The sequence below is a fragment of the Ranitomeya variabilis genome, chromosome 3, assembly GCF_051348905.1.
Source record: "Ranitomeya variabilis isolate aRanVar5 chromosome 3, aRanVar5.hap1, whole genome shotgun sequence".
NCBI lineage: Eukaryota > Metazoa > Chordata > Amphibia > Anura > Dendrobatidae > Ranitomeya > Ranitomeya variabilis.
Genome location: NC_135234.1, coordinates 27,553,427 through 27,580,942, shown reverse-complemented (window position 1 = coordinate 27,580,942; position 27,516 = coordinate 27,553,427). Strand labels below are relative to the sequence as shown.

Below are 27,516 nucleotides of genomic sequence, written 5' to 3'. Positions count from 1 at the left end.
GCATCTCATTTCTGGTGCCATTTTTCTGATGTATTCCTGGAGACTCCTTGCTTCATCTGGTTGCTTGGATGCTTATCAAGCCTCGACCACCCTCCTTTCTGTTGGTATACAATCTTTGGGTGTTAGGCTTAGGGTGGAGACCTCCAAGCATTGTGAAGAGCTTTCGTGTCTTCACATCTGCAGCTTCCATCTCTTCTTTTGGCCAGCACACTATGTCAGCAGGGTATCTGATAACTGGCAGGGCATATGTATTGATGGGGCAGATTTTATTCTTCCCATTGAGCTGGCTCTTGAGGACCTGTCTTACCCTTTGATGGTATTTGGATGTTGCTGCTTTCCTTGCCTCGTCATCGTGGTTACAGTATCCCTGTTGGATGCCGAGGTACTTGTAGCATGTCTGTACATCTGCTATGTGTCCTGCTCATAATTCTGCTCCATCAGTCTTGACTACCTTGCCTCTCTTCATGATCAACCTGCCGCACTTCTCCAGTCCAAAAGATATCCCAATGTCTTCACTGTAGATCCTTGTCAGGTGGATCAGTGAATTGATGTCTCGTTCGTTTTTTCGCATACAGCTTGATGTCATCCATGTATAGGAGGTGGCTGCTGATGCTTCCACTCTTGAACTTGCATCCATAGCCAGACGATGCAGAACAGCAATGGGGACAGTGTATCACCTTATCACCTTGGTATATGCCGCATTTGATGGTCACTTGTGTTAGTTGTCTTGAGTTGACTTCCAATGTTGTTCTCCATTGCCCCATTGAGTTTCTGAGGGAGGTTCTTAGATTTTTGTTGACATTGTAGAGAGGCAAGCATTCACAGATCCATGTTTGTGGCATGAGTTATAGGCTTTCCTGTAGTCAATCCAGGCTGTGCTGAGATTGGTCTGTCTGGATTTTGAGTCTTGAGCGAATGCTCTATCTACTAGGAGCTGGTGCTTAGAGCCTCTGGTGTTGGTCCCAATGCCTTTCTGAGCTGGATTCATGTACTGGTTCATATGGTTCTGTAGCTTGGTGGCTATGATGCCTGACGGGAGTTTCCCTGTTGTTGTAAGGCAGGTTATTGGGCGGTAGTTGGATGGAACTGTTACTTTGTGAGGATTCTTCATGATCAGCACTGTTCTTCCTTCTGTTGGCCAAGCTGGGTGATGCCCTGCTTCTAGCAGATGGTTCATCTACTTTGCCATGCGTTCATGTACCGCTGTTAATTTCTTTAGCCAGTAGGTGTGGATCACGTCTGGGCCAGGTGTTGTCCAGCTCTTCATGTTCTTGACACGCTGTTGGATGTCTGACTGGTTCTTGCTCTAGGTGGTTGTCATCTCACCTCTTTATGTAAATAAATATATAAATTTACATTATATAAAAAGGTATATACATGTGCAAATTCTCTTCTCTCTCTCTGAATATTTATTTATGGAAATGATATGTTACATATTGTAGAAGAATTGATTGCTTCAACCAGACAAGTCTCACATAATAGTCAGGTGCAACTGGGTGGGGGCTTCCCCATAATGCCCTACTGCTATCATATCACATGGAATAGCACAACCAATCAGAATGGACTATTATAGCCTGTATAAAAGCAGAGGCAGGGAATTCAGAAGTTAGCTATAAGGGTATGGAGAGAAAACTACAAAATACTAAAGAGACTGTACAGTTAGTGTGTGTAACAGCATGGAAGACGATTAGTGTGCGAGGAACAACCTGTTGGTTACTATCCGTTTACCTTTAGCCATAAACGTTAAGTCACTTTGACGTTAATAAGGCTATGTGAATGGAGCGCCCCCACACCGCCGCAGGGCCGAGGGGTACCCGGCGCCGGGTCTCTGAGTCTCTGTTCTGGGGTTGTCACGGTGGCTAGACCCGGTCCGTGGCCCTGTCAGTGGGGGACGTCCAGTGCAATAAGTGTGGATAATGGTGCAGTTGTGGGGTGCAGGTCGCGGTAAATAACGAGGACACCAGGTTGCAGTCTCTTTACCTCTTTACTGAAGATCTCTGGGTCCTCAGTCCGGAATCCAGATCACCAGGCTGCGCAAGTCCGGCCGGTCCAATGGCACTTCCAGAGTTCACTTTGCAGGTGGAAATCAGTGCCTTCCTTCTTAGCGCTATGTGTTGTAGTCCTTCCCTGCTGTGCTTACGGAAAGTACCCCACAACTGTTGTGTCTGTTTCTTAAGTTCCCTCACAACTCGATTAGATGATGTTCTGCTAATCCTCCGTCCCTCCCTGTTGATCTGGTTGGAACGGCACCCGTTTGACGGGTAGGCTCGGAGCTCTTCCGGGACCCTAGAGTCGCCCCTCTCCACAAGTTGCCCCCCAAGACTTCATAGGTGATTTGAGTCGGACAGCCCGCCTGAGACTGACTGTCCTGCCGCTGTTTAGAGTATTGCTTGAAGCTCAGTGTTATAATACTCTCTCGGCGTTCCGGCCACCGGTTGTGCGCCTCAGTAGGATGTTGCCTCGGTCTAACAGCACGACTCCTACTGGTATACTCCTATTGCTTCAATCTCGTTTCTCACTCAGCACAATATATCTCTTTTCTAGTCCTTCCTTAGGGCACCGCCGCTTCTCAGTGCAGGCACGGTCCCGTTACTTTCTTTCCTGTAGGCAGGTCTCCATCAGGGTCCCAAACCTGACAGAGGCCCTACCGTCTCTTCCCCTGCAACACCCTCTGCCACAAGGTGTTGCCTGGTCTAATCCAGTCAGCTTTCTCTCCTAACTTCCTGCCTGACCCCCAGTTTACCCACAATGGTGGGGAGTGGCCTAATGAATAGCACCCTTAGCTCCCCCTGGTGGCCCGGCTGTGAAATGTATTGGTGACTGTGATACCTGGTCAGATGAACTCCTTCAGTGCCATCAGACGTACCATGGCTCCCCATAGTGGCGGAGCCACAGTACTGCAACGACCAGGACTCTGGGGCGCTGCACTCCCCCCCGGTTAAATCCAGTACTCCGGGACTGGGAAGAAAACAACAATACAGTTAGCAAAAAGACATACAATTTTTGTGAGTGCAAATAACAATAAGTATACTTGAACAGGCTTCCCTTTATGGGAGGTGAGGACACTTGAACGTTACAAAACATGGTTAAACAGTATAAATTACAGGTTATAAATAACTCCTGTTACCCAACCGGGTATTCTACTTAGTGCAATTCCTTGAACAATAATTTAACATCGCCCTTAAGGACGTACACTCGGCATCCATTAAAGACCTTCTTATAATCACATTATAAGGCAAATTTAACTTTTCATTCTCCTTCTTTAATCTGCAGGACCGCCTGTCCTATCGGCACCAGACCTACTGCCTCTCCTTTCTTACAGGACCGCTCCTTTCAGCCCGAGCCTTCTGTCTTTTCCTCTGCTATACACAGTATAGAACATAACATACTTTCAGGTTTAGGAACACTGAGCCATCTGCATATGGCTCCTAAGAGGACTCACTTCCTAACCCCCTACGGGTTCACTTTCTGTCCTCTGCAACACATTATTAACTCTTTCTCGACAATGAACTAGCTTTCTATGGAGGACTCAGGGTTTACCTTCTATCCCCATCTTCTATCAACATTATCAACATTCTCTTAGAGCATTAACTTTCTATTTTAACTTCCTTGCTAACAACTATGCAGGACACTATGTCTGCCCCTACGGGTCTACTGCATCTTTCTTTCTGAAAACATCATCTGCATTTCTTTACAATTCAACTAATCAAATACATATAACTTTTACATGTAAGGATTGTCATCACTTTCGTTCATCAAGACATTATTGCTATCTATCAATCTTAAAGCAATACGGTTCTTCAAATGTAAAATGTGGATGTCCCCTTTAAGAAGGGACCAAGTCTTTAGGAGGTAGCATTTCTTCTCTGGCCACCAGTCCTTACTCAGCAAAGGCTCCAGTACGGTATCTTCGCAAAGAGTCTCTTTCGAAGTAAAACCAGTAGGAAGCTCCTTTAAGAAGGTGCCAACTATATACAGGAAGTTGGTATCATGCACTGTTCATGATTACGGCAGTTCTGTAAACTTTTGTGCAAACTTGAGAAAAATAAACAAAACAACAGGGATCCCGGGTCAGCAAAGGGATCCATAAAGAATTAACCCTGGACGGGTTTAGCAGCAAACAGTAAACAAACAGTTAAATGGAGAACTATTTACATTTTTCAAAGCACTCATGCTTACTCTTTTGGCGCAGCAGGTGGTTTCCTCCCGGGCCTCACCAGGCCAACGGGCCGCGCTGCCGATCCGGGAAGTGGCTCTGGTCCCAGCAACGACAAGATCCCTCGCCGTGATGCTCTTCTCACCGAGGATCCTGCACGCCCCCAAGGCACATGGTGGGTCCGGGTTCTCTGCTGTTCTGCTGGGTCAGGTTCTTCTGCCTTTCCGGCGGGAGGCTCATCTTCGGCTGTTTCAGTGGCGGCCTGGAGCGCAACGCATCGCTGGACGCCCCGCGCCATCCAGCCAGCTTCGCCTGTGGCTCTCCTCCACCTGGTGTAAGTGACGGCATCACCGGGCTCCAGGTCGGGAGCAAACCTTCCTCCGCAGTGCTCGACCTCCTTCCTGTCCACGTGGACTTGTAGCGGCTCCCCGATCTCCTGGATAACCCCTCTTCCATATCGGGGGTTGAAGGAGACCACTACACCCCAGTGGGACGATGGGACCTCCGCGACCGTGGTCAAATCAATCTGGGCTGTTGGTTGCGGTCGGTTCCGCCATGCAGCCATCAAGCGCCGCAGGTGCTCAGCCTCCGGCAGGATCTTCATGCCCTGTACCTGCAGCGTACCTTCAGCCGCGGCCGGGTGGGAAGGAACAGGGGACACCGGAGATAGGTGGACTTCTGTGGGCCGACCTAGCCGAGCAAGCACGCGGGCATCGGCCTCCACGCGGCGCGCTATCTGGCGGGCCTCGGCTGCAGCTACACACTCCTCTGATGGTGGCAAGGGGGGTCGGCCCATCGGTAGCTCCGTGAGGGTCAGTCCCCGCAACGCTGGTGCATCTGGGACTGTGTCAGACGGCGCAGCCTCAGGCTGGATCGGGTCAGTCCCACGCGGGGTTCTCGGTGTCGCCATCTTCTCTCCTTCTTCGGTGTCCTCTTTCCGCGGTCTCTTTCGTGGGCGGCCCCGTCTCCATGGTCTCCACCCTCCAAACAGGATCAGGAGGCGGACCTCGGCTGTTGACGGACACGTCCTCAGGACCAAGAAATGTTTAGACTGGGCGGCCATTGTCCTTCGCGCGCTCTAGCTTGTCTACGCCTACTCCACGCCCCTCTTCTTCTCCTGCGCCTCTCCTCAGCGCTGCAATGGCGGCGGTTTTGGCGGTTAATGGCACAGCACAGTCTTTTCAATAAAGTATAGTTCAAGCGCAACAAATCACAGTTCCAAGGCACACATGACCTGATTCTTCAGGCTTAAGTAGATCCTGTTCGTGACGCCAAGTTTGGAGCGCCCCCACACCGCCGCAGGGCCGAGGGGTACCCGGCGCCGGGTCTCTGAGTCTCTGTTCTGGGGTTGTCACGGTGGCTAGACCCGGTCCGTGGCCCTGTCTGTCAGTGGGGGACATCCAGTGCAATAAGTGTGGATAATGGTGCAGTTGTGGGGTGCAGGTCGCGGTAAATAACGAGGACACCAGGTTGCAGTCTCTTTACCTCTTTACTGAAGATCTCTGGGTCCTCAGTCCGGAATCCAGATCACCAGGCTGCGCAAGTCCGGCCGGTCCAATGGCACTTCCAGAGTTCACTTTGCAGGTGGAAATCAGTGCCTTCCTTCTTAGCGCTATGTGTTGTAGTCCTTCCCTGCTGTGCTTACGGAAAGTACCCCACAACTGTTGTGTCTGTTTCTTAAGTTCCCTCACAACTCGATTAGATGATGTTCTGCTAATCCTCCGTCCCTCCCTGTTGATCTGGTTGGAACGGCACCCGTTTGACGGGTAGGCTCAGAGCTCTTCCGGGACCCTAGAGTCGCCCCTCTCCACAAGTTGCCCCCCAAGACTTCATAGGTGATTTGAGTCGGACAGCCCGCCTGAGACTGACTGTCCTGCCGCTGTTTAGAGTATTGCTTGAAGCTCAGTGTTATAATACTCTCTCGGCGTTCCGGCCACCGGTTGTGCGCCTCAGTAGGATGTTGCCTCGGTCTAACAGCACGACTCCTACTGGTATACTCCTATTGCTTCGATCTTGTTTCTCACTCAGCACAATATATCTCTCTTCTAGTCCTTCCTTAGGGCACCGCCGCTTCTCAGTGAAGGCACGGTCCCGTTACTTTCTTTCCTGTAGGCAGGTCTCCATCAGGGTCCCAAACCTGACAGAGGCCCTACCGTCTCTTCCCCTGCAACACCCTCTGCCACAAGGTGTTGCCTGGTCTAATCCAGTCAGCTTTCTCTCCTAACTTCCTGCCTGACCCCCAGTTTACCCACAATGGTGGGGAGTGGCCTAATGAATAGCACCCTTAGCTCCCCCTGGTGGCCCGGCTGTGAAATGTATTGGTGACTGTGATACCTGGTCAGATGAACTCCTTCAGTGCCATCAGACGTACCATGGCTCCCCATAGTGGCGGAGCCACAGTACTGCAACGACCAGGACTCTGGGGCGCTGCATGAAGAAACCAGATTGTATCTTAATTTCCCAGACAACCATATTTTTACAAAAACCAAAAGAACTGGCTTTTTATCTGTATATTGGCTTGTGAATTTGGGTGTTTATGTCTGGTGGGTCAGGAATACAGACTTGCCAACTGATATACTATCTAATATGCTGTGTAGGTCTGTAAGGGTATGTGCACACGTCCGGATTTCTTGCAGAAATTTCCTGAAGAAAACCGGAAATTTTCTGCAAGAAATCCGCATTTTTTTTTTTGCGTTTTTTTTCCGTTTTTTTCGCGTTTTTTTTAGCATTCTGCAAGCGTAATTAGCTTGCAGAATGCTAAAGTTTTCCAAGCGATCTGTAGCATCGCTTGGAAAACTGACTGACAGGTTGGTCACACTTGTCAAACATAGCGTTTGACAAGTGTGACCAACTTTTTACTATAGATGCTGCCTATGCAGCATCTATAGTAAAAGATAGAATGTTTAAAAATAATAAAAAAAATAAAAAAAATGCTTATACTCACCCGCAGACAGCTGATCTCCTCACCGGCGTCCGTTCCGTATAGATGGTGTGTGCGCGCAGGACCTTCCATGACGTCGCGGTCACGTGAGCGGTCACATGACCGGTCTCGACCAATCACAAGACGGCGACGTCATCGGCAGGTCCTTCACCGCACACCAGCTACAGGAACCGAAGCGACAGCGTGCAGTGGAGAGGCGGGAAGACATCGAAGGTGAGTATAGGACTATTTTTTATTTTAATTCTTTTTTTTTTAACAATTATATGGTGCCCAGTCCGTGGAGGAGAGTCTCCTCTCCTCCACCCTGGGTACCAACCGCATATAATCTGCTTACTTCCCGCATGGTGTGCACAGCCCCGTGCGGGAAGTAAGCAGATCAATGGACTCCTAGGTGTGCGGAATCCCCTGCAATTCCGCATTTTAATGAACATGTTGCTTTTTTTTCCGCGATGCGATTTTTTCGCAGGAAAAAAAGGCTACATTTGCACAAAAAATGCGGAATACACTGAAAATAATGGGAGGCATATGTAAGCGTTTTTTTCGCGTTTTTATCACGTTTTTATAGCGAAAAAACGCGAAAAAAAACGCGAAAAATACTGAACGTGTGCACATGGCCTAATGGTGACTGTACATTGAGTGGGTTAAGCTTTATTTATTGATGTGTGCTTATATGCTAATAGTGCTACTGGATCCCATCACCATTGTTTACCTTATCTTGATGTTGGACTGAAGGACCCTGGGTGATTCTGGGAGTGGCTTACATGCCTTAGGCATAAAAAGACTCTGAGATCACATCCTGGGAGTCTGAAGTAAGGGTACTGTCACACAGTGCAATTACGATCGCTACGACGGTACGATTCGTGACGTTCTAGCGATATCGTTACGATATCGCAGTGTCTGACACGCAGCAGCGATCAGGGATCCTGCTGAGAATCGTACGTCGTAGCAGATCGTATGAAACTTTCTTTCGTCGCTGGATCTCCCGCTGTCATCGCTGGATCGTTGTGTGTGACAGCGATCCAGCGATGCGTTCGCTGGTAACCAGGGTAAACATCAGGTTACTAAGCGCAGGGCCGCGCTTAGTAACCCGATGTTTACCGTGGTTACCAGCGTAAAAGTAAAAAAAAACAAACCGTACATACTCACCATGTGATGTCCGTCAGGTCCCTTGCCGTCTGCTTCCTGCTCTGACTGTGAGCGCCGGCCGGAAAGTGAGAGCAGATCACAGCAGTGACGTCACCGCTGCGCTCTGCTCTCACTGTACGGCTGCACTCAGTCAGAGCAGGAAGCAGACGGCAAGGGACCTGACGGACATCACATGGTGAGTATGTACGGTTTGTTTGTTTTTACTTTTACGCTGGTAACCACGGTAAACATCGGGTTACTAAGCGCGGCCCTGCGCTTAGTAACCCGATGTTTACCCTGGTTACCAGCGAACCTCGGCATCGCTCCAGCGCCGTGATTGCAACGTGTGACCGCAGTCTACGACGCTGGAGCGATACTCATACGACGCTGCGACGTCACAGATCGTGCCGTCGTAGCGACGAAAATTGCACGGTGTGACGGTACCCTAAGACAGAGCTACCAGCCAGACATTCTGCAAACCACCCAACAGACAAGAGAAAGGACTGCAGCCAATTCATCATGGCACCATCACGAGGGACACTGATCTATGATTCTATAGGATACAACCTAGGGGTTTTTGGCTCCGGTTGGAAGGACACAGATCTGATCCAGTGACCATCTCTGAACCATGGATATGTTTGGAGAAAGCCAGGGTTGGGACCCGCTGGTCGCCTGGTTCCATAGAGATGGTCAGATAAGCCAGGTGGTGACTCTCGTGTCAACTGGCTTTGGACCTTGTATGGACTCTACGGACAGTTCTTGGTCATCTCCCTATGCTTGTCGTTACCCCTTCTCTGTGCGTGCACCCACAGATGGAGTAGCGACCCTGGGAGCTCTGACATCATGTCATACTGGAAATACATGGAGACGCAGTGATATTTTATATGCGCCCATGTGACCCTGGGAGCTCTAACATCGTGTCATACTGGAAATATGTGGAGACGCAGTGATCTTTTTTATGTGCCCATGTAACCAAACAATTCCAGCCATGGTGAGATTGTTCTGTTTGCTATTGTGTGCTGTGGTTCAATAAAGTATTGCCACACTGTTTTACCTTAACCCTGTGTTGTCTGTGTAGTGTATTGCCCACTGGGAGATAGAGCGGGCGTTCAGTGGTCCAGTGGTCTTGCTAAAGACAGCCGGGCCAGCGGACGACAGCACCCACTGACCCCGTTTCTCCACAGGCTATATTTGAGTTAAATAGCTTAAAAAGAGTTGGATACAGTACTAGGAGACCTCAGAGTGTTACACACGTCTTTTCAGGGAATTTGAAGACTTTAGAGTATTTCAAATTTGTGGAATATTCATTTGTTGCAAATCGAACATTTTGGAAAAATTTAGCAAAACTACATACCGTAACTCAAATTAAAAACTTCACATTTCTTTTTGATGTCTGCAAGGCAAATTCTGACAAACCTGTCTTCCGATGTCCTGGGGTTGATTGGGTAAAGCAATCCTTGTGATCCCCGGGAGATCAATGAGAGTCAGATCTGGGACGTTTGGAGAGATGATTTCCAACGTTATGAGATCTTCGCTGATTCCGTTTCCTGAGCCGGCTACAATGTCTTGTGCTAGGAAGAAAAATAGTAAGTAGGCAGGAAAGACAAGTGTCAGGAAGATATCAGTTCTCTATCCGAGTTCTTCTAAAATTAAGTTCCTAAAATCTCCAAACCATTATTTTTCCCTTTACCTCTACGAACTTCAGCTTCCACAGCGGAGGGTCCCTGAATCTTTGTTTTTGTATTTCTATAAATAATTCTTCCAAACCACGGGGAGTTGGTGGCAGATTTTTTCAGCTTCAGCTCAAGGGGGCAACGTGTAACAATACCTGTAGAGGAAAAAATAAAATATAAACGAACACGGTATAACAATATGATTGGTGCCAGCATTTTGTAAGATGTGGAGGTGTCTTCATCCTTTTTTAATTGGATTAATTGTTTTATAGCTCAAAAGCTGAGCCCGGTCCATATAAAATATATATATATGGACTGGGCTCAGCTTTTGATATATATATATATATCAAATGAAGATAGAAGAAGGAACGCACTCACAGGAAGTCCGATGCAGGTGTCTTTTATTGAAACGTGTTACACATCTTCACGGCCGGGGGTGCTGAAAGGGGAGTGTGGCAGTGCAGGACAACAGCTGTTTCGCGCCTGGCTGGCGCTTCAACAGGTCCGTGAGAGTGTCGACCAGAACGCTGAATGAAATAGGGTCAGGTGTGGCGGGGGCCCGTCCCTCCCGCCTACTTCCTCCCGTGCGATTCCGCCCACACCTCACCATGTGACAACATAAAACATACTTTAAAAACAATACACTTAGTACACTTAGTGTTACAATAAATGTCAACTAAATGGGGACATAGCGTACCATATAGAAAAAATACTATTGTGAAGAGAGACTTCTTCTGTTCTATGCTAAGCTCCGCACTATCAATGGTTAACTAATTGGCAATATTGGGACTCATATCTAGTTAATGAAATGAACAAATAAATCGATTATAAACGCTGTAAAAGCTATAAGAAAATGGACATGTCCACTCTATCATTAAAGCCCAAAGGGCCCATCGCCTGTGACCGCATAATCCATCTAGCTTCTTTTTGTAAAAGCATGTTATGTAGATCACCCCCTCTTTTAGGTAGGGTAACTTTGTCAATGCCTGCAAACGACAGGACATTAGGATCTCCACCGTGTCTTTCCCGAACGTGTTCAATTAGGCGGGGTACACCTTTGCCCGTTGAGATAGTATTACAGTGTTCACGGAAGCGCATGTATAGGCACCTAATAGTCTTGCCAATATAAAAACGTCTGCACGGGCAATACATTACATAAACGACGTATTTAGTTTTGCATGTTATGAAAAAATTAACTGTGTGTTTAATCGGTCCGATATTAAAGTGCCGTCCTATAAGATGGTTTTTGCAATACGCACAATGGCCGCACCGAAAGTTCCCTTTCGGTACGCTGGATTTCAACCAATTATTGCACTCGCCCGGTAAACGGTTTCGCACTAATATGTCCCTCAGGTTTGTGCTACGTTTGTTCGATATCAGGGGACCCCTTTTCACAATGTCGACAAGGTCTCTATCTTTTTCAAGAATGTGCCAATTCTTGCGTATGGCACTACGTATAAAACCATCAATTGGGCTAAATTGAAAACTGAAATTGCAGCGTTTACCCGCAGGCATGCACCTGTTACCGCCTGTATTACTATCAACAGATTTTTCTCGTGCTTCATGTAACAGTTTATCAGGATACCCTCTACCCTCTAGCCTGTGTATTAGCTCATTGGACTACAGTAACGTCCAAAAAATACTGTTGAGGCAATAAATGGCACCTTAAGTACAAAATTGTATCGGAAACCAGTGGCAACCAACTCTTTACTTCATTATAACAGTTATCATCCTCCACATGTTAAACGATCCCTCCCATATAGCCAACTTCTACGCGTTAATAGAACTAATAGCACACAAGAAGGGGCCATGGCACAGTCCAATGAGCTAATACACAGGCTAGAGGGTAGAGGGTATCCTGATAAACTGTTACATGAAGCACGAGAAAAATCTGTTGATAGTAATACAGGCGGTAACAGGTGCATGCCTGCGGGTAAACGCTGCAATTTCAGTTTTCAATTTAGCCCAATTGATGGTTTTATACGTAGTGCCATACGCAAGAATTGGCACATTCTTGAAAAAGATAGAGACCTTGTCGACATTGTGAAAAGGGGTCCCCTGATATCGAACAAACGTAGCACAAACCTGAGGGACATATTAGTGCGAAACCGTTTACCGGGCGAGTGCAATAATTGGTTGAAATCCAGCGTACCGAAAGGGAACTTTCGGTGCGGCCATTGTGCGTATTGCAAAAACCATCTTATAGGACGGCACTTTAATATCGGACCGATTAAACACACAGTTAATTTTTACATAACATGCAAAACTAAATACGTTGTTTATGTAATGTATTGCCCGTGCGGACGTTTTTATATTGGCAAGACTATTAGGTGCCTATACATGCGCTTCCGTGAACACTGTAATACTATCTCAACGGGCAAAGGTGTACCCCGCCTAATTGAACACGTTCGGGAAAGACACGGTGGAGATCCTAATGTCCTGTCGTTTGCAGGCATTGACAAAGTTACCCTACCTAAAAGAGGGGGTGATCTACATAACATGCTTTTACAAAAAGAAGCTAGATGGATTATGCGGTCACAGGCGATGGGCCCTTTGGGCTTTAATGATAGAGTGGACATGTCCATTTTCTTATAGCTTTTACAGCGTTTATAATCGATTTATTTGTTCATTTCATTAACTAGATATGAGTCCCAATATTGCCAATTAGTTAACCATTGATAGTGCGGAGCTTAGCATAGAACAGAAGAAGTCTCTCTTCACAATAGTATTTTTTCTATATGGTACGCTATGTCCCCATTTAGTTGACATTTATTGTAACACTAAGTGTACTAAGTGTATTGTTTTTAAAGTATGTTTTATCTTGTCACATGGTGAGGTGTGGGCGGAATCGCACGGGAGGAAGTAGGCGGGAGGGACGGGCCCCCGCCACACCTGACCCTATTTCATTCAGCGTTCTGGTCGACACTCTCACGGACCTGTTGAAGCGCCAGCCAGGCGCGAAACAGCTGTTGTCCTGCACTGCCACACTCCCCTTTCAGCACCCCCGGCCGTGAAGATGTGTAACACGTTTCAATAAAAGACACCTGCATCGGACTTCCTGTGAGTGCGTTCCTTCTTCTATCTTCATTTGATACTGATTACTGGATTTCTTCCGTGGAACTCGGCACCCAGGATTGGAAGCTATGGCCAGCTAAGTGCAGGTGAGCGGTTTCCCACCATACTTTCTGCGGACTGTTGGTGCGGTCCGACTTTTCTTCTTTTGTACATGGATATATATATATATATATCGAAACCCTGTCATGGGCAGCCCACTCTCCAGACCTGAACCCCATTGAAAACCTCTGGAATGTAATCAAGTGGATGATGGATAGTCACAAACCATCAAGCAAAGAAGAACCGCTTACCAGAAGCAGTGTGACAGACTGCTGGAAAGCATGCCAAGACGCATGAAAGCTGTGATTAAAAATCATGGTTATTCCACAAAATATTGATTTCTGAACTCTTCCTGACTCAGGGGTCCCAGCACAGGAGGCCTACACCGATCCCTCACCCACCTCGTCTTACTGTGACGTTCCATTGAAAGCTGTAAATGCTGTCCCAGACCCCGATACCTCATGCCTGGCTGATTGCTGCAGTGCCATGCTAAAATCTGTACTGTGGGTGACTTGAGGCCACTGGTGTCTGTCCCTCATTTTAAGTATTTTGGCAGCATTTGGGGCCGCTCTAAAGTGTTGTGCATTCGTTTGTTTTTGCCTCCCATTGACATGAATGGGTTTGATTATGTTCGGCGAATATTAGACATATTAATTCGTGAATATTGCAAATTCGACGATCGTAATCCGGACCAAACATTGAAATATTCGCTAATTTCTAATGTTAACCCTTCACTACCCTAGACCACCAGGAACCTGGCATTAGTCCCTTTCTATACCCTAGACCACCAGGGAGGCTGGTGTTAACCACCTTCTAACCCCCAAACAACAGAGAATTTGGTGTTACTACACCACTACCCTAGACCCCCAAGAAGCTAGCGTTAGTCACACCTATATACAAGAACCCCAGGGAATTTAATGTTACCCCCTCCAATAACCTGCACCACAGGAAAGCTGGCATTAATCTTTCCCATATCCTAGACCAACAGAAAAGCTGGTTTTACCCTTCTACTGCCCTAAACCAGATGGGAAGTTGTGTTACTGCAGCGCCCCAGAATCCTGGTCGTTGCAGTACTGACGCTCCGCCACTAAGGGGGGCTATGGTACGTCTGATGGCACTGAACACTTCACAGTCTGGCCTCCAGGGGGAGCTAAGGGCGCTATGTATTAGGCCACTCCCCACAATCTAAGAAAGTTAAATCACTGCACTCATCTTAGTTCAAGTCAATTTTGCTGAAGTGAGTATATTTATTGAAGGTGAAGTAGAGACAATAAGGCAACCAAAAATTAACGTTTCGGCCACTCTGTGGCCTTGATCACAAATGATGCTGTAACAAAATAGAAACAAAAAGTGTATAAACATATCATATATACAGTAGTTGAATGTACAATATATACAAAATATACAAAGAGCTATCCATAAGACTATGGACGAAAATGGACCACATGTCAAAACCCCCATTGGCAGACAAAAAAATAAATAAAAAAATTTATTTTCTCTCAAAAAGCCGAAAGACCTATGTTGAATACAAAGACATCAAAACAAAGAATGGGTTCCTAGAAGATAGTATACAAACATCTAGAGAGAGATGCTGCGGTAGGTAAAGATGGAATGACGTACCCTTAGTGGTTTGCTCGCCATATGATAATAGGATAGTATACTCAAAATTAGAGGTGGCCCAGATTTCTCCTGTTTGGAGGCAATAGGAGAACATGATATAGTATAGAAATATATGACCTCGTATTGGTGTGAATAACCAAACGGTTATCCCATAGAGATGTGTAGAGACACATGTGGTCTGTGAAATTATTGCAGAAAATTGTACACAGTGGTTTTATAGCACATAGAAAGGTATTTACCCAGATAGTGAAAGAAAAGGCCTTCACTTTCAATAGTAGCTGTCCAGGACAGTATGTAAATGGTTTTGAGACATCTGTCATGTGTTGGACTGGCTGTAATATAAATACATATATAGGATGAGCATAGCACTAGAGTTGTTCATAAAGGCAACATGTTGTGTATGTCAATGGTATTTATACCTTAGTCTTTACATATATGTTATAGTCCTGCGGGACCCGGAGGTGGGTAGTGGAGGCAGAGATTTCCGCGCTAGATTTGACTATTTAGTACGGGGTGGACGTGCCTGTAAAGAACCATGGATGGGGATATGTTATGGAGAAGTCTAACCGCCTATAGTACTTATCTATTGTGCGTCCATAGTCTCACATAGATTGGTGGCACAGTGTGAGAGCGATCCGGGATCGAGGAGTCCGTTGGGCTGGTCCGGTGGGAAGCGCCGACACAGACTGTGTCCTGGCGGTGGGAGCGGCATTGCCATGTCAGAGGATCACCGTTTTAAATAGAGCACCGATCGGTCCTGTGACCGGAAGTCAGTGCGGATGCCGGCGCCTGCGCAGCATCCAGAGGTAGCGTGTATTACTGGCGCCTGCGCACTATGGAGGAGACCGGCGCATGCGCTGTGCAAATTTTGGTTGTACTTCAATGCAATGTATTTTAATTTGCTGGCACATTGCTTTGAAAGAATGACAAATCCTGCCATTGACCATGAAAGCTAGAATTATTCCTTCCATTACTCCAGATCACAAGGGAACTGGACATTTACCATTTCCCTACCCCAGACCATCAGAGGGGCTAGAAATGAATTAACCTCTTTAATGATGTTGATCAGCATGGCAGCTGGCATTACTTTTTCATTTCTGCAGACATCCAGGGAACATAGAGAAAGCTGGAAAGCTCTAGGACAGATAGAAAATCTCTCACCGGTGCCTCTAGGAAGTGTGACTCCAGACAAAGCCTCCAGGACTGAGCTTTTACCAGAACTCTGATCACCAATGACAGCAATCGCTGGTAACGCCAAATCCTTCTCCACCCCAAAAGACCGAAGGGAGTCAATGAGGTCAATACACGGGCGGATCTTCTCTTGGAATCCCTTGTCCATAAGTGCAACTGTTGCAGGCTTAAAAAAAAAAAGAAAGAAATAGACTGCATATATAATATATGATAAATAGATTATAGATAGAACGTTAGATAGCTAGATAGATAATAGATAGATAATAGATATATAGATAGAAGATATATAATAGATAGATAGATAATAGCTAGATGAATAGATGGATAATAAATAGATATAATGCAATAATAGATAGATAGATAGACAGATAGATAGATAGATAGATAGATAGATAGATAGATAGATAGATAGATAGATAGATAGATAGATAGATAGATACTGTAGATAAGTCGCCATGATGACTTTGTGTCAATAAACCAAAAAATCCTTTTGGACCCTGGAGTCCTGCCTTTATCAATTTTTGGACATAATATGTAGATAAATAGATTTTTTTTAAATGTTGCCTCTCCATTGGGGAGAAATTAGCAATCAGTATCTGGCACCTAAAAAGTTAACTTTTGTTAAGATCAAATGGGTGTTATCACACAGCTTTCACTGGGAGCATGTTCTTCTTCTCTCTTCTTCTTCTATGATGCTGACCAGTTATAAGGCAGGAGTTGAATATCGGCACCTCCGGTGAGGAGTTTTGAATGTATGTATTCAGGGACCCGGCTGAAATAAGCTCCTAGAATACAGGCACCTCCGGTGAGGAGTGTTTGTGTGCTTTTCTGGTGCGTGACCACTGACTGCCATCAGCTTAGCAGTTAGCTGTGTTCCCCTGTGACGCTAACAGGGCACGGTATCTTGTTTTTAGCGAACCTGTGGAGTTAACAGATTTCGCTTATACCGCCATATAGTGCCGCCATTTGCCAGCAGTAGGTTCCTCTCCTGCACGGTGGACCCTGGGTTGCGAATGCATCTATGTATACGTATATATATATATATATATATATATATATATATATACTCGGTGCATTCCGCCAACCCTAACATGGTGCTATACATAATAAGCGAGTACACTATACACTAAGGGACTGTGCTATGTATAATAAGTGAGTACACTATATACTAAGGGACTGTGTTAAACATAATAAGCGATAATAACGTCTTCCTCCACCTCCCCGTGTTCCTAAATCCATTATAAATTCCTCTTCCCCCTTCCCCCACACCCCTCATTGTCCTCCTCCCCTGCATCCCATTATTTTCCTCTCCCCACATCTATCATTGCTTTCTACCCACACCCCATCATTGCCCATTCCACCACCTCCATCATTTCCTCCTCCCCCACCACCCCATCATTGCCTTCTCCCCATCACCTCCATCATTGCCCTCTCCTCCACCTACACACACACAACACCATTCACCTCTACGCACACACACACACACACACACACACCAGACAGCACCTCTCCGCATGCTCTCCCACAGCATCACTGTCGCCGGCAGCTTCCTCTCACTGGCTCAGCGGCCATGACGCTGAATGATGATGTCATCCAGCCGCGCCGCTAACTGCTGTGTGAGACAGGAAACGCGGGCAGGAAGTAGGATGGATCGCTGCAGCTCCGCTGCCATTTTCTCTTGTAGGCAGCGGAGCTGCAGCGATCTCTCCCTGCCCGCCGCACATGAGGGCAATCTGGCCAGGAGCCCTTAGGGCCGAATAAACAGGTCAGATTGCCCTCATTTTTAGCTGCCCTGCAGGACTCCTCCAGGGCCCCTGGGCCCCGATGCAGCTGCACCGACTGCACATGCTGTATGTCTGCCCCTGGTGTTGTCCATGATCTTTTTTCCTTCATCCCGCTTTCTGGTACATTGGTCATATAATGTATAAAGATAATAATAAGACGCCATCACTGCCTACATCAGAGGTAAAATATCTCTACATTGCCTACTTGTTCAGTGCCTGCAGGCGGCCTCTTTATTACACATAAATTCTTATTAAGGTTTTAAATCTGACCCGTCGCTTGCCATAAATATGTATTTTTTTATGTAAACTAAAAGCCGCTGTTCTGAATCCGGCGATGTATTTCTTTTGTTCCTGCCCCTCTCCGTTCCTGAGATATGACCCTCTCTTCCCTGTATTTTATTTTTTTGACTTTTTAGCCAAGTGGGCGTTATCATCACTTCTTTTCTGTGTGCATCTTCTTGAGCACCACGCCCAGATGGATAAAATGATTATATACAGGGAAGAAAGAGCCGTATCTCTGGACCGGAGAGAAGTACAAACAAAAGAAAAACATTGCCGGGTTCAGGAGAACAGCGGCATTTACACTGGTTAAAAAAATACATATTTATGGCAAGTGACAGGTTTGCTTTAACACTCTTCATTTGTTTTCTTTAATGAGGATTTGTTAGGCCACGTTCACACGTTCAGTATTTGGTCAGCATTTTACATCAGTATTTGTAAGCCAAAACCAGGAGTGGAACAACAAAATGTATAGAAACCCGTCACCACTTCTGCATTTATCACCCACTACTGGTTTTGGCTTACAAATACTGAGGTAAAATGCTGACCAAATACTGAATGTGTAAAAGCAAATATCTGGAAGAAAACCATGCCATATGGTGGCACACGAGCGTAAAATGGACATGTCAGTGCTACTGTGAGTGGTCCTTACCATATTATCTTGGTCTGGATAGTACTGGGGTGAAACTGGAGAACCAAAGCCTGGAATATATGAAAGGAAATATATCTGTTCCTCAGTTATAGGTTGTGCACACATGTGCAATGTTTGATGTTTTCTGTTCGGCAATGTTTGCAGCAAAAAAATAAAAAACAGCAAAAAACTACATAAAAACCACAAATTACCCCTTAATAGTACGTTGTGGTTTGCGGGTAATTTTTCACAAATCGCCGCTGGTGCAGAAGCTATGCCCATGAAATGACTTGCAGGCGCCCGTAGTGTAGTCTGGAGATAGATCAGATCCCAGAATGTTAACCCCATAGATGCCATGGTCAATTCTGACTGCAGCATCTCAGTAGTTTTGCAGTACATACATATAGTACATACAGACTCTTACCGCCGCCCTCTGCAATGGGATTGTGACGTAACAAAGTTACTTGGGTAACGTGAGCTTATTAGGATGGCGGTCAATATATTAGTGAAAGGCATAATGTACTGCGATACAAAAGAGTAGTACTATAACATCATGTGAAATAAAATATTTGTATCATTTTAGGGTTTATTCTAAACACTAGGATGGGTGATAACTTGGGGTCCGACCTCTGAGACCCTCATGATTCCAAGAACGGGGTTCTGAAATGAACCATTGGAATGAATCTCCATTGGACTTGCAGTGATCGCCCACAGCGCTCAGATACAGATAGTACTTTTGATCACTGCCTTCTTCAGACCGGGCTTTTCGGAGCTCAGTTCTTGAGATCAATAGGTCCAGTGGTCGAATCCCCCTAACAACCTGTGAGTTATCACCTTTACCTTCCGCCATTAAGACTGTGACTATGCGGCTACTTTGGTGACAGCACCGGTTCCGCAGCCAAGGATTGCTCTGTGCAGCTGCTACATCGCACCGTAATGCAACCCAGAAGGAACGGTGACCGTGACAAGCAGATAGGAAAAAGTTGCACTTGGTTGGATTTTTTTTTACGTCCTTGTCGACGTCACAGTGTGTTGCGTGTTGCCATGCGATGCCAATTCACCGGCATTATGCCGCGATGGAGCAGCGGCACAGAGTGATCTTTGACCTGTGTCGCACCATAGTTGCTGAATTGCCCCCAGCCTAAGGGGCTGCACTATCAGACATATCAATCTGCAGACCTGGTTTAAAAGCTGCCTGTCTCTTGCCTGCGTTCATGTTTTCTGGGGAACCTTGCATATCAGCCGGCGTTGCTGCGAAAGAAAGATGATCTGGAGGAAACAAAGCAGAGGATCCCTGAGGAGAAAGAGTCAAGAAAAGAAAATATTATACAAGCACAATATGGTCCCATAATATGGGCAGAACATGGATTTTGTGACTGTTGGATTCTACTTGAACTATAGTCAGTCATTGTAGACTTACAGAACATGACGGCAGGATCTGACTACGCAGGGGCTGATTGTAGTCTGTCACCATGGAGACATACTGTTTTGCTTCGCCAGGGGCAGTTGCAACAGATGCAACAGATGCAAATTCTATGGAGGAGCAAACTTTCACCCCTATTGCTGATTTTTCTTGCCCCATAAATTCCCACTCAGAAGCCTGTAAACTAGATGCAGTGGCTGCTTTCGCAAATAAGTAAATGCTAAAGGTTTTTTTGCAGAGTGCAGCGGTGAATATGAGAGATAAAAGAACGTTTAATGTGATGAAGCAAGATTTGTCATCTCAGTCGCTGCCTATACACAGTGGAGAGGACGAATATCAAACTTATCTCAACTGTTATGCTCGCATAGGCAGTGTGAGGGGTGCCAGGGCCATAGTCATGGCTGACATGTACTGCTCAATCGTGCCCTGATTCCCCATCACATAAATACAATGTCCCCTTTTCAGCATACCTTCTGCACCACCTGGGTCCCATCGGGGCTGCGGAAGTTCTGCTGCTGGTGCTGTTACGCATAAAGAGACAGAGTCCAAGTTCAACTTAAAACAGACAACTTTAGTGGTTTCTTCTCTCAGCACATCGATATCTATTGCAGCATCAACATAGGGTTCCACACAGTTTACAACCTTCGCCTTCCCTGTGCTCTCCCTCATGTCCTTCAGCATGTTCCTGGATCATACCGTCTTGCCCGGTTTGCAGCGTCTCCCTGTCCAGCTTCACTACTCATAGGAGTTCCCTTGTCCGCTTCGCCCCAGACAAAAGGGCACCTGCCCACGTAGTAAGCTGTTACATGATAGAGCCACCTGCGTTCCTGTGCTGCGGCAATTCCTGATCTCCTGGCCTTGGATGTCTGGGCTTCTACTTCCAACGTTACGGGGCCCACTGTGTTGCCCCAGGCTCTAGGGCCCTCCTGGGCTGTCTGAGCTCCCTATCTTATTCACAGCTGGCCCCTCCTACATTAACTATTTACACTATCGTGCCCCATCTAGTGTCCTAACTACTAACTGCACTCTCCCTAAGCTACAGCATAACAGCGCCCCATACAAGTCTCTATTGTGCATTAATATACCAAGCAGCCACCCCTCCATGGATTGGTAGGCCGTAAGTGGTGGTCTCATCGGTATTTTTGTACCTGTGTTGCCGCCATCTTAACTACATGCTGCACCCTGATAGTGCATTTTTTTGGAGGCCTGGGCAGGTAAACATCGCTGCCCTTTTTACACCACTACCCTAGACCTCCAGGAAGCTAGTGTTAGTCACATCTATATACTAGAACCCCCTCCAATAACCTACACCACCGGAAAGCCGGCATTAATCTTTCCTATACCCTAGACCAACAGAAAAGCTGGTGTTACCCTTCTACTGCCCTTAACCCTGATGGGAAGTTGTGTTACTTCTTGACTACCCTACATCCCCAGTAAAGTGGCATTAATCCCACCTGTAACCTAGACTAACAGTAAAGCTGGTGACATCCCCCCACTAACCCAAACCAGCAGGGAACCCTCCACTGACCTAGACCACGCGGAAGCAGTTGTTACCCCACCATTATCCCAGACCACCAAGAAAGCTGCCATTATCACCTCCCTTCCTGCTCCTCTCCATTCCTTAGATGACCCTCTCTTCCCTGTATTTAATTTTTTTGACTTTTTAGCCAAGTGGGCGTTATCATCACTTCTTTTCTGTGTGCATCTTCCTGAGCACCACGCCCAGATGGATAAAATTGATTACGTTTATATGCAGGGAAGAGAGAGCCGTGTCTCAGGACCGGAGAGGAGTACAAACAAAAGAAAAACATTGCCGGCTTCAGGAGAACAGCGGCATTCACACTGGTTAAAAAATACGTATTTATGGCAAGTGACAGGTTTGCTTTAATACTCTTCATTTGTTTTCATTAATGAGGATCTGTTAGGCCACGTTCACACCTTCAGTATTTGGTCAGTATTTTACATCAGTATTTGTAGCCAAAACCAGCAGAGGAACAAGAAAAAGTAGAATAGAAACACGTCACCACTTCAGTATTCTTCTTCCATTCCTGTTTTTGGCTTCCAAATACTGATGTAAAATACTGACCAAATACTGAACGCGTGAACGTGGCCTCATAAAAAAAAATGAGCGCAGGCAAGTATCTGGAAGAAAACCATGCCATATGGTGGCACACGAGTGGAAAATGGACATGTCAGTGCTAATGTGAGTGGTCCTTACCGTAGTATCTTGGTCTGGATAGTACTGGGGTGAAACTGGAGAACCAAAGCCTGGAAGATATGAAAGAAAATATATCTCTTCCTCAGTTACAGGTTGTGCACACATGTGCAATGTTTGATGTTTTTTGTTCTGCAATTTTTACAATCCACAGTGCAGCAAAAAAATAAAAAGCAGCAAAACTGCAAAACGTAAGCCCACCAATTACTCCTTACTAGTATGTTGCGGTTTGCGGGTCATTTTTCACGAACCGCCGCTGGTGCAGAAGATTTGCCCATAATATCACTTGCAGGCGCCCGTAGTGTTATAAGTCTGGAGATAGATCAGATCCAAGAATGTTAATGTAACACCCCATGGTACTGGTTGTTACAGTGGCATTGCTTTCCTCACGGGGAGAGTGATGTCACGCTTGGAAGCGAAGGAAGATCTCCTTTTATCAGGTAACACAAAGCACACAACATGTTCACACTCCAGGCCAGAAGGAGAAGCTTTGATCCAGCTTATCTGTGTCTCCCCTGTATACAGTAAATATTCTGGTCTGGAGGGAAAGTGAGTTAGTTAGTGCCGCATAGCAGACTGGAGCAGTCTGAGGCAGAAAGACGTGTGAGGGGCCGTGCAGCCAAGAGGGTGCTGCAGCTCCTGGATTGAGAGGACACAGAAGGAAGAACAGTATATAGTGAGCGTGCAGGAGAGCGAGGCAAATGAGTGTGACAACTGTGGAGAATAGCTGCGACTGAGCTACCTCCTTGCAGAGCGCAGACACCTGTAGCCGGAAGACCGAGGTTGTGTCGGACTCTAAGGGGCACAGCAGAAACCGGTAGGGCAGCTGGACTATATGTCACCTGTCCACCCTAATACCTAGGAGACACAGTGGCGCACAGAGCCTGGGTCGTGATAGAGATCCTGTAAAAAGGCTCGAGCCACCTGTTATACAGGTTTGTGTCCCACCTTTAAGGAGGACAGAGAGAACTGTGAGGACCTTGACATAAGACATAGGCAGCAAGGGACTACACCACTGCGCTAGTAGGAAGGCTTTTAACTCTGCCTGGTAAAGGGGACTCTGAATTCGCTTCCAAGCCGGCCGGACCCTGCCTGTACCTGTGATCTGGTGCCCTCGACTGTGGCTGCCTGAAGTCTTCAGTAAATCAGGTAAAGAGACTGCAAACCTGTGTCCTCCATTCTTTACTGCACCACTCACCATCTCCATCTACACATCGGGAGCCCTGGGGACCTACTTCACCTGTGGGAAGTTATACCATCTTAGCTGCCATAAGATCACCCCAGAGGACCCCTTTAAGCAGCCAGCGTTGGTTATCTGTCACCGAATACCACATGTGGCATCACGAACAAACTTTATTCATAAAACCCTTTTATAGACCTTCCCCTTTTACCTGGGAGCCTAGGGCCATGGACCAGGTCGCAGCCACCGTTACCACCCAGTATCGAGTACCCCCAGTGCCCTGGCGGGCGTTCCATTAACCCATAGATGCCATGGTCAATTCTGACTGCAGCATCTCAGTAGTTTTGCAGTACATACATATAGTACATACAGACTCTTACCTCTGCAATGGGATTGTGGCGTAACAAAGTTACTTGGGTAACGTGAGCTTATTAGGATGGCGGTCAATATATTAGTGAAAGGCATAATGTACTGAGTTACAAAAGAGTATTATTATAACCACGTGAAATAAAATATTTGTATCATTTTAAGGTTTATTCTAAACACTAGGATGGGTGATAACTTGGGGTCCGACCTCTGGGACCCTCATGATTCCAAGAACAGTGTTCTGAAATGAACCATTGGAATGAATCTCCATTGGACTGGCAGTGATCGCCAACAGCGCTCGGATATGGATAGTACTTTTGATCACTGCCTTCTTCAGACCGGGCTTTTCGGAGCCCAGTTCTTGAGATCAATAGGTCCAGTGGTCGAACCCCCCAACAACCTGTGCGTTATCACCTTCAGACTTAAGTACCAACAAGACTCCGCCATTAAGACTGTGACTATGCGGCTACTTTGGTGATAGCACCGGTTGTGCAGCCGAGGTTTTCTCTATGCAGCTGCTACATCGCACCGTAATGCAAACTACAAGGAACGGTGACTGTGACAAGCAGATAGGAAAAGTTGCACTTGTTTGGATTTTTTTTTACGTACTTGCCGACGTCACAGTGTGTTGCGTGTTGCCATGTGATGCCAAGTCACTGGCATTACGCCGCGATGGAGCAGCGGCACAGAGTGATCTTTGACCTGTGTTGCTTCAAAGTTGCTGAATTGCCCCCAACCTAAGGGGCTGCACTATCAAACATATCAATCTGCAGACCTGGATGAAAAGCTGCCTGTCTCCCATCTGCGTTTATGTTTTCCAGGGAGCCTTGCATATCAGCCGGCGTTGCTGCAAAGGGAAGATGATCTGAAGGAAGCAAAGCAGAGGATTCCTGCGGAAAAAGAGTCAGGAAAAGAAAATATTATACGAGCACAATATGGTCCCATAATATGGGCAGAACATGGATTTTGTGACTGTTGGATTCTACTTGAACTGTCAGTCATTGAAACATACAGAACATGACGGCAGGATCTGACTACGCAGGGGCTGATTGTAGTCTGTCGCCATGGATACATATTGTATAGTTTTGCTTTGCCAGGGGCAGTTGCAACAGGTGCAAATTCTAAGGAGGCGCAAACTTTCACCCCTATTGCTGTTTTTTCTTGCCCCATAAATTCCCGTTCAGAAGCCTGTAAACTAGATGCAGTGGCTGCTTTGGCAAATAAGTAAATGATAAAGGTTTTTTTGCAGAGTGCAGCGGTGAATATGAGAGATAAAAGAGCGCTTAATGTGATGAAGCAAGATTTGTCATCTCAGTTGCTGCCTTTACAGAGCGGAGAGGACGGATATCAAACTTATCTCGACTGTTGCGCTCTGCATAGGCAGCAACTGAGATGACAAAGCCCTGTGCTCTCCCACAGATCCCCTTCCCTCTCCTCTCATTTGTAATTTTGTGAGAGGAGATACATAGCCGTGGTTGGGATGCTGTCGCAATTTTAAAAAAGTGTCACTTATAAAAAAATATATTTTAAAAGAAGCAAAAATTAAGGAAACACATATTGAATTGTACATGAATCTTGCAAAAATCCATATTCTTCAGAATACAGATTTTATCACCACACAATACAGCAAAATGGCAGCAAGATTGCTTGTTATTTTGCTGAACCATAAAGGGCCACAAAAAAAATAACTAATACCTCACCGCGCACTTGTCTGGCTGCCGATTCTGCTGACTGACTGCCATCCCGTTTGCCGAACATCCTCCAGGGAGAAATTTTGTCGCCAATAATATTTCCCTGGAAAATCTCAAGATTTGGTTAATTTTAATCTTCTCAGATCTGATCATTTCTAACAATAACCGTATAAAAACAAACTTTAAATTGTTACATGCTTTTTCTAACCCTCAATGGAGTTCGGACGAGGTTAGGATCTGGAGTATGTTTAGTCTTAGGACTAGGCTTAGGGTAATGACTAAGATTAAGTTTCATTCTAGGATTAGGGTTAGGACAAGGGTTTAGTTTAGAACTTGGATTATGACTAGGGTGAGAGTTAAGCCTAGGGTTAGGACAAGGGTTAAAGTTATAGCGTGTGTTAGGACTAAGGTTAGAGTTAAGGCTACGGTTAAGTTTAGGATTAGTGCTAAGGTTAGAACTTGAGTTATAACTCAGATTAGATTTATGGCAAGGATTAGGGTTAGGACAAGGGTACAGGTTAGAACTTGGGTTATGACTAGGGTTAGAGTTAAGGCTAGGGTTAGGAGTAGTGTTAGGTTAGAACCTGGTTTATTTCTAGTGCTAGAGTTAAGGGTAAGGTTAGGGTTAGGACAAGGGTTAAGGTTAGAGCTTGAGTAATGACTAGTGTTAGAGTTAAGACTAGCGTTAGGACAGCCTTTAAGGTTAGAAATTGAGTAAAGACTAGTGCTAGAGTTAAAGGTAAGGTTAGGGTTAGGACAGGGGTGTTGCTAGTGTCCTAAAAGATCAGGGGTCCAAGGCCCAAAGTACGTGTTTCCTCCCAGCCTCCCAGCCACCTAAAAGAGCATTTATACATATACACTGCTCAAAAAAATAAAGAGAACACTAAAATACCACATCCTAGATATCTCTGAATGAAATATTCCAGTTGCAAATTTTTATTCATTGCATAGTGGAATGTGTTCAGAACAATAAAACATAACAATTATCAAAATAAATCAAAATGAATATCCCACGGAGGTCTGGATTTGGAATGATACTCAAAATCAAAGTGGAAAATCAAATTACAGGCTGATCCAACTTCAGTGGAAATGCCTCATGACAAGGAAAACATGCTCAGTATTGTGTGTGGCCTCCACATGCCTGTATGACCTCCCTACAATGCCTGGGCATGCTCCTGATAAGGTGGCGGATAGTCTCCTGAGGGATCTCTTCCCAGACCTGGACTAAAGCATCCAACAACTCCTGGACTGTCTGTGGTGCAATGTGACGTTGGTGGATGGAGCGAGACATGATGTCCCAGATGTGCTCAATCGGATTCAGGTCTGGCAGTGCTCCTCCTGTTCCCCCTTGCACAAAGGCTGAGGTAGCGGTCCTTTACTTGGAGTTATATTCTGTTGTTTAAGTGTTCCCTTTATTTTTTTGAGCAGTGTATAATGAGAGTATACAACTGTTGCTAACCTAAAATACACCATACAAAGACCAATTACTACAATCCAAGGTCAAAATAATACCGCTACACCATGCCCACGACCATCACCACTACACAGCGTGTACATAATATTATATGACGATTACCTCTACATAACACACTGTACAAAGACCAATAATGCAGCCATACACCTACCACTGCATGACTGAAATGCATTAAGCTGTCACTAAGTAAAAAAGAAAAACACGCTATTGAAAAGACTGATATTATCGCCATATGGTGACCATATAGTGGTAGATACCAGTCCTGCCAACCTTATTATGGAGATTTCTGTTCAGATGTATACCGTATAGGGACTTACAGCTGACATTCTTTGTGATTTAGTCGTTTTCTTTTGCCATCTTTTCCATCCGTCCCGGACCGACATGACGACTTCTCTAGCCAGGACTCGTCTGCACAGATTACAGTAAAAACACTTTTGACTTCTCACATTTCCAGCGCCGTCCCCATCTAATCCCAACCTGCACAACCTTCCCATCTTGCCTGCTCTTCCAGCGTGGAGCAGTGACACCAATGCTTCAAATATTATGTCATTACTATGATTACCCCTCCATAAGTTATTGCTACAAAGACAATGTGCCACATAGAGGGGGCCTCTAAAAATAATAACTTCCAATAATACCCAAAGTGTCCCGTC

At 45.9% G+C, this 27,516-nt stretch overlaps 1 protein-coding gene across 2 annotated transcripts in view; it reads right to left on the bottom strand.

Moving 5' to 3' along the window:
- The window catches only part of LOC143815041 (interferon-induced GTP-binding protein Mx1-like), a 65,205-nt gene extending 37,938 nt beyond the window's left edge, over nt 1–27,267 (bottom strand). Inside the window, exons 1-7 of one of the 2 annotated variants that reach the window (XM_077293850.1) lie at nt 27,181–27,267; nt 25,394–25,501; nt 24,474–24,588; nt 22,156–22,205; nt 15,791–15,986; nt 9,913–10,050; nt 9,639–9,793 (exon numbers count right to left, since the gene is read on the bottom strand). In XM_077293850.1, coding sequence (XP_077149965.1) covers nt 9,639–9,793; nt 9,913–10,050; nt 15,791–15,986; nt 22,156–22,205; nt 24,474–24,588; nt 25,394–25,501; nt 27,181–27,246 — 828 coding nt within the window. In that variant the 5' untranslated portion in view covers nt 27,247–27,267. The remainder of the gene's footprint in view (nt 1–9,638; nt 9,794–9,912; nt 10,051–15,790; nt 15,987–22,155; nt 22,206–24,473; nt 24,589–25,393; nt 25,502–27,180) is intronic. The other variant, XM_077293851.1, reaches the window with a different exon arrangement.
- Nucleotides 27,268–27,516: the final 249 nt, after the last annotated feature.